At 47.0% G+C, this 11,166-nt stretch overlaps 1 protein-coding gene across 3 annotated transcripts in view; it reads left to right on the top strand.

The window, feature by feature from the left end:
* The first annotated feature begins 4,935 nt into the window (after nucleotides 1–4,935).
* FAXC (failed axon connections homolog, metaxin like GST domain containing) overlaps nucleotides 4,936–11,166 on the top strand; it is a 59,499-nt gene continuing 53,268 nt past the window's right edge. Inside the window, exons 1-2 of one of the 3 annotated variants that reach the window (XM_084889384.1) lie at nucleotides 4,936–4,958; nucleotides 5,692–5,813. In XM_084889384.1, the coding sequence (XP_084745510.1) occupies nucleotides 5,707–5,813 (107 nt within the window). In that variant the 5' untranslated portion in view covers nucleotides 4,936–4,958; nucleotides 5,692–5,706. Of the gene's footprint in view, nucleotides 4,959–5,021; nucleotides 5,814–11,166 lie in introns of those variants that run through there. The other 2 variants (XM_084889383.1, XM_084889382.1) reach the window with 2 other exon arrangements.

Below are 11,166 nucleotides of genomic sequence, written 5' to 3'. Positions count from 1 at the left end.
ATCAGTTGGACCCAAGAAAAGGATATGTTCTCAAGATGATGTGGGCAGAACTGAGAGTGGGGGTGGGGAGTTCCAAGGTCAATATGGACAGCAGGTGTTTCCACTTTGCTAGCTTTGAATCCTTGTTTCTTGTTGACGGGCAGGATCTAATGGACACAGAACTCACTGACAACACAAGATCTCCACTGGTTTTTCCTAACTAAAGCAGACTGTACCTGGGGTGCACAGAAAGGCTTCCAAGGTTCCAGGACTCCTGCCCCCGAAATAAGAAAAAAATACATTTTTTTTTTTGCTGAGAATGTCCCATAGCTTTTAAAAACATGTATATTTTTATTGATTTCAGAGGGAAAGGGAAAGGGAGAGAGATAGAAACATCATTGATGAGAGAGAATCATTGATTGGCTGCTTCCTGCACACCCCACAGTGGGGGTCCAGCTCACAACTCTGGCATCTGAGCCATGCTGGCAGGGCTGTCCCATAGCTTTAATGACCCCCAGCCATCTCAATCTCAGGCCCATATCTCTTCTAATTCACATTCTCAGTTGCCACTGGGCATCTCCACTTGGGCATTATATAGGTTGTCTGCTATGGGCTGAATTGTGTCTCCCTAAAATGCATATTTTGAAGTCCTAATCCCCAGTACCTCAATATGTTACTTTACTTGGAGATAGTGTCTTTAAAAAGCTAATGAAGGTACAATGAGGTCATTAGGATAGTCCTTAACCAATATGATTAGTGTAGTGTCTTTATAAGAAGAGGCGATTAGGACACAGACAAAAACCATGTGAAGAGACAGAAAAAAATATCCACCAACAAGCCCAGAAGAAATCACTGCTCCTAACACCTTGATCTTAGATTTCTGACCTCCAGAACAGTGAGGAAATCTCTGTTGTTTCGCCACCCAGTCTGTTCTACTTTGTTATGGCAGTGCAAGCAAACAAATACACTACAGAAGCTCAAAATGTCAAATTGTTACCCACCTTTTCAATTGCCCCTCACTCATCTCAGCCTGGTTATTGTTTGCATCCCTTTTCTTAGCCTGAAGTCAGTCTTGTAGGAAATGTTTACTGAGGGTTATATAATGATTTATAAAATGCCCAGGTTCAGTGAATCAGAAAGCAGATAGGCAAGGTCACCTCTGGATTCATAATTAGGATTCAGGATACATGGAGAGGGAAATATTAGATCCCTTCTCCATAAGTCAAGTCAAGAAAGCAGAAACTTTACAATAAAATTCAGGGTAGCATTACCAAGTACATTGTTTATTTTTAAAATATTGAGAGATTTGAATAAAATAGCATCTTAAATTTCATTATGTAAAACAAGCAATAGTGCCAACATCACATCCACTTATTACCATAGCACCAAGGATTTAAAACTCTTAAGCTATATTTTGAAACATGAATACATTCTTGTGAAAGATGTTTTCCCAAGATCAATGAAATTTATAAAGCAGTGTTATTTATTTATGTTGTGTTGGCATCTGGAAAAGGTGCCATGATTTTACTAATTCCCCAGGATTCTATGTCTTCTCTCCTCTCCTTTACACCACGCCCCCCCCCCCAAAAAAAAAAAAAACACAACACCACACACACACACACACACCACACCATCTCCTTTTCCTCTCTCAGCTCCTATCTATCACTAGGACTAGGACCTCTCAGAAGTGATACGCATTCCTGTCTATTATAATTGCTCTTCTTGAGTCTTGATTAATTTTCTTTCCATGTCTGATTCTACTACCAAGTCAATGTTTTCATCTGTCTGTCTGTATTCTAAACTTATAAGAACCATAATTTGTCTTAAAAACTAACATGCGGGGTCCCTTTGGGTAGAGTCTTTGATTCTCCTCATAAGCCAGTGGTCTAGACTATTGTTAATCAAAGTGTAGTCTGATCTCACCTGGAAGCTTGTTAGAAATGCAGAATCTCAGAGCCCATCCCAGAACTATCGAGTCAGAATTTGCACCTTATAACGATCCCCAGTGGCTAACATGCACCGTAATGTTTGAGAAGTGCCCATCTAATTGTCCATTGTTTGAGCATCATAGCAGACCCTAGTTGATACCTATGCTCTTTAGAGTTTGGGAAGCACTGATTTAGTTGTTTCTTGTTCTATTGTCATGACCAGGCTGCACAATCACATGGTACAGGCATAGCATGTACCTGTATGATGAAATGTCTGAATCTATGTTTCTCAAAAGGTGACAGTATAACCAGTAGGCATTTGAGGCTTTATAGCCATTGGATTTTGCACAGTTCAGAATGTGTAAAGAAGGAATGGTGTAAAGAAAGAATACCATGGACAGCGCTCCAGCACAACTGTAGAACTTGGTGCGAGAACTATCTTAGCTACTAAGGCTGTTGGAGGAGACACATAGGGTTTGAATGCTGGCTCTATCATTATGTAGCTCTGGGAAGTAAACTTGCTAATTTACCTTCTGAGCCTCAGTTTCCTCACTTGTAAAGTGGAGTTGACAATACTACTTATTTAATACAGATTGTTTTGAAAAGTTACTGAAGAAAAATCACTAGACAGGACTTCCATTTTCTTGTCTGGTAACACCTCAATTAAAGTTAGTGAAACAAAGTCTTTGAAAAATAAAAAATAAAAAGATGCCTCTAGCTTTGAGCTAATGGCATGATACCAAGGCTGCCAGAGATGGTGGCAGTGGTAGGAGGGTGAAGTGGGGAGTAAAGATGTCCACTCTGGCTCCCAAGGTCCTCATTCCATCTCACGAGCTGTGGGTACCCAGGAGAGGAGCTGGATGACAGACATGCTCAGCTCCCTCCCCTTCACCCTGCAGGGCAGGGTCCTGCACAGCCGCTCTACAGGAACCCAGGGGATTGGGCCTGGGATCTGACTCTACATGGGGTTCTAAGGAGCAATTCTTTGAAGAGCTGGACTCCTCAGACCCTCTGCTAACCCGGTTCTGTTGAGTTTCATCTGGCTATTAATTACACCACTAGCCCTGGCCTGCTGCTGAGTCCCCGCTGGAGCCACAGCCTTCCTTCTTTCCTGTAAGTACCGCACTAACCCGCTAACCGACTGTGCCACTGGAACTCCTCTTCTTTCTTTCTGAGGCTGCATTGTACCTCTTTGTGGAGCAGCTGCTCCAATGCAGGGCTCAGTCTGATCTTTCGTAGAGTTGGCTAGAGCTTGCATCACTACTTTGACTTCACAGTGGTAGCTGCTTTCTTTGTTCTCTAAATTTTGTCCTGACATTCTCATACCAAACTTTTGCCCAACTCTTAGGTCTTCTCTTCTGCCTCCTTTCCCCTTTCTACAAGCCCGAGTTCTAATAATCTTCTCTATTCTATGCCATGGATATGATATAAAAGCTAACTGTTAGCCTGCATCGGATTGCTTAAGACTATAGTTTAGCTTCTCTTATGGGAGTTTATTTTTACCTACACTTGTATCTTACAGGCATTCACTTTTGGGTGTCTCTGAAAATGGAAACCATATTTGAACCAAAGACTAGGGACTGCTCAAAGACTGTCTGATAATCCTAGGATGCAGCTGTGGGCCACGGCCTCTGCCTTCAGGGGCTCTCTGGGATTAAAATATCAACCTTCCTCTGATAGGTTTCTACCTTGTTTCCTGGGCATAGGGTTTACCACTATGAATTCTCCTTTTTGCTTTCCATGTTCCTGATTCTCATATTGTCATGACCAGGCTGCATAGTCATGTGGTATGGGCACAGCAATATCTGTATGAGGAAATGTCTGAATCTATGTTTCTCAAAAGGTGACAGTATAACTGGGAGGCATTTGAGGCTTTGTAGCCATTGGATTTTGTACAGTTCAGAATGTGTAAAGAAGGAACGGTGTCCAGAATGGAGTCTAGAGGCTCAAGGGGATTTATGCCCAATTCCCAGGACTGGACCTAGACACTCAGGCAAATGATTCGGTACCAAATAGCAAACTGATATCTATAGATATTGGCTCAGCATTTAACGAGAGCAAAGGCTGAGTGCTATGTGGGAGAAGAAGAAGCATGGAGAAACACTGGTGCCTGCGCGCTTTGTCCCCTCTCAGCACAGAGTGCCTCTGCTCCCATCCCAAACTTGTCCCCTCTGCCTCTGATGGACAGGCCTCGCAGCCTCCTTGGCAGGCCCTTGGGTCCCACTCCTTACCACCTGCCCACGGAAGGTTCGCTTCCAGCCATGCACTGCTCGTTCCCCAGAGATCATATATGCATACACAGTGTGTTAGGGACCCCCGTGTGCTGGCACTTGGGTACCGGCCTGGCTAGCCCCTCCCTTTATCACGTTGGGGCTGGCAATAAGCCCACTCTGAACAGTATGACCCCTCTCACTGCCCGTTTTAAGGACTGGTGTGGTAGGGAATACACATTAGAAAGGAAAGGGACTCCCTTCACCACAATCTCTGCCCTCATGAGAAGCCTGAAGGTAATATCCCTCCTTTCTCCTTACTTGAGAGATAACACTCCTTCTGGGTTTTTCCAGTTCCTCTAAACAATTTTAAATGACCCATGCTCGTGCTAAAATTTGCGTGTATATCATAAACTTCCACGAAACACAATTCTATCATTTGTACTTACAGGCCTTAAAAAAAAAAAATGAAGTTCAAAGAAAAGAATTGAGCATACACACAATTTGACAGATTTTTCTGTACCAAGGGAAGGGGAAAACACCCCACACCAGCAAGTTACCTGATAATGATTTCCAAGAGAAAGGCTTAAGCTGCGTCTCACAGAAGGAACATCTCTGGGGCACATTTTTCTAATTTGTGACACCAGACACCTTTCCAGGAGCACACGGACAAGACCTCAGTGCCGGTGTAACGCCACGAGAGGGTTTTTACAAACTGTGCAAGTGCACAGCGCCAGCACCATCTAACTCCCCGCCTCGCTCCGGGCTTTGGTGCCCGGCCCCGCGGGGTGGGGAGTGGAGGGGCGGGGAGAGGGGGGCGTTCCCGCTCCCGCGGCCCCAGGTGAGTCCCTGCGCTCCCCGCGCTCGGCCCTCGGGAGGGGCGGGGGCGGAGGCGGAGGCGCGGATGGAGGGGGACTGAGATCGGGCTCGGACTGCAGCTTCCTCCGGGCGGAGCCGCGTTTGCGGCCACCCCCGCAGCCCTGCCCGGGCGGAGCCTTCCCGGGGCTGGGGCGCGGGGCGCAGGGCGCGGAGCCGGTCCGGCGCGCCCCAGCCCTGCAGCTCGGGCCGGGGCGGAGGCCGCCGGGCCGCGGGGATGCGGGGCGGGGGCAGGGCGCGGGGTAGGTGACTGTATCCCGCCCGTTTCCCTGCCCCGGGGAGCAATGACATCACGCGGCCTTCTCCCGGCGCCGACACAAAGGGAGGCTCGGAGAGGCCGGCGCGGGGGAGCCCGGCGGCCGCCCTGGGCCTTGGGGTGCCGCCGATCGGGACCTCCTGGCGCGGCCGGAGCCCTCTCAACTCCTCCTTCTCCACCTCCTCCTCCTCTGCAGCCTCCGCCCGGGTCGCCGCCGCCCGCAGCCCGCCGCTGAGCCCGCCCGGCCGCGCGGCCCTTCCCATGCGCCCGGGAGGGGCCCCGCCGCCCGCCGCGCAGCATGCACTGGGGGGTGGGCTTTGCCTCGCCCCGGCCGTGCGCGGTGGATCTGAGCTGGAACCAGAGCGTCTCCTTCTTCGGCTGGTGGGCCGGGTCCGAGGAGCCCTTCTCCTTTGATGGGGACATCGTCGCTTTCCCTTTGCAGGACTACGGTGGGATCATGGCGGGGCTGGGCTCCGACCCCTGGTGGAAGAAAACACTTTACTTGACCGGGGGCGCTTTGCTGGCCGCAGCTGCGTATGTGCTCCACGAACTGCTGGTCATTAGGTGAGCCGGCGAGAGGGCCCCCGCGGGGCGCAGAGGGGCCCCCGGCCTGGGCAGGGCTGGCGCGAGGGGGGACCCTCCGGCTGGCCGCTCAGGTGCTCAGGTGACCATGGCCTGGAGGGGCAGTGCAGAGCTGATGGAATTGAACTGGTATTGGGAGGGAAAAAACATTCGTCTCCCGATTTTTCGGTGCTTGAAAGCAAAGAGTCTTTGGCAAGATCCTAAGTGCAATGTTTTACAGCAACAGAATTAGGCCCTGTGGAAATACGAAGCTACACTTTTATGAAAGACCTTATTTATTTATAGATAATAATGCTGGAACATTAACCACTAATCTTATGCTTTACTTAGAGGTTAGTTTTCCATGCTACACTCCCCCGCTCCTCCCCCCCCCCCCCCCCTTCCGCCCCAATGTTAACATCCCGAAAAGGCTGAAATTGCAAAGGGTCCGGAGACCTCTGGGCTCCTGTGAAGGCTGCAGGGCCAGGCCTAGTGCTGTGCAGCTTTGATGCAACCTTCACTCGGTTCTCTGCTAATCTGTTAGTGAAAGCGAAGCGCCGTCTTCGGGTGTACACGCTATTGTTGTGTGAGCCATAGGAGACAGAGGACTAGCACATGGGCGTGTTTGTCAAGAACAGGAGGGTCAGCCAGTGCCACAGACGGTTGCCCGGCTGCCTGCCGCAGAATGTGGACAGGATTCACTTGGAATGAGCAGAAAATGGAGGCCCTGCCGTTGGCACGTCCTGCCCCACACGAGATCTTTGAGTAGGATAACAACCACAGACTGCTGAGAGGGTCGCTTGGGTAATTGCTACTTTAATTTACCTTTAACATTTCTCTGTGCTGGACCCCATATCACTGGGAGATGACCAGAAGCAAGCAATGTTCAGTAGCTCAGCATGTCTCTCTCGGCCAGTATCTTTTAAACACTGAGAAATGTGCCCTCGCTGCCTTTTTCCCGTGGGGGAGTCCTACACAGTAGGTTGTAAACAGAGGCAGCGGCAGTGACCTTTCATAGGCCTGCAGGCATTCCAGGAGGACACTGTGACAGACCAGCTCAGGTCCTGTGAATACTTCTAGTCTCCGAGAGGGTGGGAAATCATTTAGGTCTGGGGAAATGTATGTCCATATTAGTTAGTCATGATGGAGAAGTTTTATTTCCATCTTGCACCTTAAATGCTCTCACTTAGCACAGTATTTGAATCTAGTCTAGTTGAAATAATAATAATAATAAAAAAGTAAAGTGAAATGATCTCTCTAGGTTATTTTATGTTTTTTGCTACTTTTAGAACTCTATTTCAAGCTGTATGAAAAACGGAAACATTTGTGCAGTAATTTAAACGGTAACCCCATTGTTTCTCAATGATACTCCAGCCCTCTTTTCAGGACCCTACACCACGTGGTTTCTCACCAGTCGCCCACTTTGTGAAGGGAGTGAAGGCACATTTCACAGGACGGAGTCTAACCTTCGCTTAAATGACCTTGCAGAAATAGCGGAGCGGGGAGCTCACCCTGGGAGCAGGCCACGCCCTGGTGGGTGTGGTCGCTGGACAAAGAAGAGGCCTTTGCACAGAAGTGTGTCCTTCCCCTGCTTAGGAGACTGCCTGGATACTTTTTAGTTGAGGCGTGTTTAATCCTCGGTTGACTCACTTTTGTTTCTTGACAGATACTTAAATTGAGTTGGAAAATCCTGTTCTAATGCTAGTAATAAAAGTGGCTGCCCATTTCTGAGTCCTCAGTAGGGGCTTTGCATAGCAGTGCTTTCCTTGTGTGATTAGATTTACTCCTCCTCACAACTGGCATTGGATGCTTGATCCCCATTGTATAGGTAACAAAATGGTGGCCCAGGATGGGTAAGCAGCTTGCCCTGGATCACACAGTAAGAATAGTAGGATCCAGATTCAAATCTGGGAATGTGTGTGGGTTGAGCCTGAACTTTTTTATTTACCATGGCCTCCTTAGAGAGTACCAATTGTGAAGTAGATTTTGATGGGGGGAGAGGAAGAGAAATGTAGAGAATTGGGGCATAGCTCAGGGAAGACATACCTGTGGAAGCACCTGAATTTTTGACAGCTTCTGGGGCATGGAGGGATAGTGGGGGAAAAACTGAGGTCTGGGACTGAGGTTCAGAGGTTACATGAAAGAGACCTCTGCTTACAGGGAAATTGTTAGCTGTCTGTGTATTATAGGGAAAACTCTAAACAATATGAAATATGTGAGTGGACAATATGCCTTGAAATGGCTATACTGTCTGAGTTCACTGGCAATCATATAGTCGTCACCACCTGCTTGGATTTGCTGCTGCATAGACTTAACCTTAATTCATGGCTGTGTCTCCAGAGCAGAAAGTTAAGTTGATGGGTGAGAATTATTTACAAAATTTCATTAATGAGTATAACCCAAGTAGGTGTTTTGAATTTTTCCCCACCACAATATTTTTAAACAAATATAGTCCCAACCCTGTGTTTTTCTTTCTCCCAGTGGAGGTAGCCCAGCAGCTATCTTTTTTTTAAAAAAATATATATTTTATTGATTTTTTAGAGAGAGGAATCGAGAAAGTTAGAAACATCAGTGAGAGAGAAACATTGATCAACTGCCTCTTGCACACCTCCTACTGGGGATGTGCCCGCAATCAAGGCACATGCCCCTGACTGGAATTGAACCTTGGACCCTTCCGTCTGCAGGTCGATGCTCTATCCACTGAGCCAAACCGGTTTCAGCCCAGCAGCTATCTTAAATTCAATGTGGCATTTGGAAATGTATTGTTTGTAAGTTGAGTGACTAAATAATGACTGTTATTGGTAGCTCATTTGCATGTAAGGCCCACTGTTCAGCCTGTCCTGGAAAACTTAGGCAGTCAGAGAAACCCATAGGTCAGACTCTGATCTCCCTATAGAGCTCAGCAGCCGTCCACAGAGGCATGCTCACTGTGGGAGTAGGGGCCAGTCTTGCTGCTGTACAAGTGTTCTCTGATAAAACCCTCGTCATAAGGGCACTTTATAAAATATAGCTTCTGGGAAACAGGCCACCTGCTTCTCTGATCCTGTTAGGAGAGGTTCCTGATGTGTGGAGGGCGGGCTCTGGGCCTGCGTGGGTTCAGATTTACTCTGCTTTCATCAGTCATGTGACCTTGGATTGGAGAGTGGGCTTCTTGGCTGCTGGGTTTTCTCATCTGTAAACAGAGATGATGATAGTAGCCTTCTCCCTAGAGCTGATGAAGTGAGTTAGCATCATGTTTGACATATAGTTGAGCGGACAGTAAAAGTTGGACATTAGTCGTTATAGACTTTCATCAGAAAGTTAGGCTTGAGTGTCTGAGTCAAACTGGCTGTTTCATATTACTAAGTGAGGAATTGTTCATTTTGGTGTGGTTGAAGTGCTTAAGAGCTTGGGGACTGGAGCTGTTAACAACTTGATCTCAAGTTGGTAGTCCTTTGGCATGTGATTAATCTCTCGGAGCTTCAGTTTTCCTGTCCACTATAAAATATAAATATCGTATAAGAAACTAAATTTAAACTGTAGCAATATCCATTCTGAAGTGTTATTGAAATCATGTGATATACATGTATACAAAGTCATTGGCATATATGCTTGTCACATAGTTAACTTCCATTCTTCTTATGACATGGCCCAAGTTAACCATTACAATTAGATTGTTCTGGCTCAGGGGATTTTATATTTACCTCTTAACCTTTCAGTCCTTATATTTTTGCCCAGCTAATTTACATAAAAATACCACTCCATGATTTGAATTATTTGAGTGGGCAAAATCAATTAGTTGTCAAATCTATAGTTTGCACTTTCTAGGAATATAGTCTAAATGGCTCCTTAATTTTGATATCTGACCTCCCAAACGTTTCATCTAAATGAAAACCTTTTTGCCAAAACTGGTTTGGCTCAATGGATAGAGCGTCGGCTTGGGGACTGAAAGGGCCCGCAACCAAGTACATGCCCTTGACCGGTCAAGGGCATGTACTTGGTTGCGGGCATATCCCCAGTAGGGGGTGTGCAAGAGGCAGCTGATCGATGACTCTCTCTCATCGATGTTTCTAACTCTGTATCTCTCGCCCTTCCTCTCTGTACAAAATCAGTAAAAAATACATTTTAAATGAAAACCTTTGTTTCATAGCAAAAATTGCCAGGAAGCAGCAAACATTTTTATTCATTTGACCAATGTTTTAAAAAGGAGCCATTCTTACCTTTCTAACTGGAATGGGCATTTCAGTGGTAAACTTCTCCAAAACAGTTGTTATATTGAGCGGAGATGCCGAAGTAGGTGACCATCTGTGTGATGGTGATACGAAGAGCTTGTCCTTGCTTGCTTAGGTGGATAAATGTACTTGAGGGACCCAGCTAGGAATAAGGTGATGGAACCAAAGCTCAGGGAAGGCCAAGGGGAAGAGTGGGAAGTGGTTAGGTGGAGTGAAAGATGGAAATTGCAGAAGGTTCCTGTGGTGTATGAGGGAAACTGTGAAATGATGAAGTTTTGTAGTGTAAGGGGATAGGACCATATCTCTTTGAATAAGAGTAATGTCCATCCCTCCTACATATGCTTGATAGCTCACCAAATATTTATAGATATTAGCTTATTTAATTCTCAAGATAATCAATACAGAATAGGTACTTTCCTCACTATCTCTGTGAGAGAGGAGAAGAGGAGAGGTCAGTAGGAAGCAGAACGTGGACTTGACCCCACGTGCCCAGACTTGGAATCCAGTATTTGTTTTACTTCATGGCGGCTATTGAAAAACCGTACCAGGGAAGTCCTCCCCACCCAAAAAAGTGGCCAAAGAAAACATAGGTGATGTGTGGCTGAGACAGAAGAAGGGACAAAGGTAGGCGCACTGAGATAGGTGCTGTGTGGTGAAAGTAGGGACCCTGGGAAGGTGGAGAGTATGAGAGAGCCCAGAAGCCAGTCCCTCTGCTCCACAGGTGAAGGGCCAGGGGAGGGGCAGCTAGTTTGGAAGAGGGATCAGAGTGCTTGGCGTCTCAGACTCTCTTGCGGATGTGGGTCAGGGCCGAGGAAATCTGCTTGTTTATCCAGGGCCTTGCCGAAGAAGAGCCTCAAGAACACAGGCTCTGACTACCTGGGTCAGTCTATCGTCTGCCATAGTGATGTGGCTTTGGGCAAGTTCATCCTCTGTGCCTCAGTTTCCTCATCCATAACATTCTATGGATCACAAAAGCATCTACTTCATAGGGTTACTGTGAAGGTTAAAGGAGATGATGCCTGTGAAGCCCTCAGAACCATGCCTGGCACATAATAAGCCCAGAATATAACTTTATCCATTGTGTCTCCTGGCAGGTAAAGATAGCCAGTAAGGGGGGAAGGGGGACCTGTCCCCAAAAGTTCTCT

This window comes from Pipistrellus hanaki, assembly GCF_964339955.1.
Source record: "Pipistrellus hanaki genome assembly, chromosome: 7".
NCBI classification, from domain to species: domain Eukaryota; kingdom Metazoa; phylum Chordata; class Mammalia; order Chiroptera; family Vespertilionidae; genus Pipistrellus; species Pipistrellus hanaki.
The sequence above is the reverse complement of the archived record's forward strand: the minus strand, read 5'-3'. Positions and strand labels throughout refer to the sequence as shown.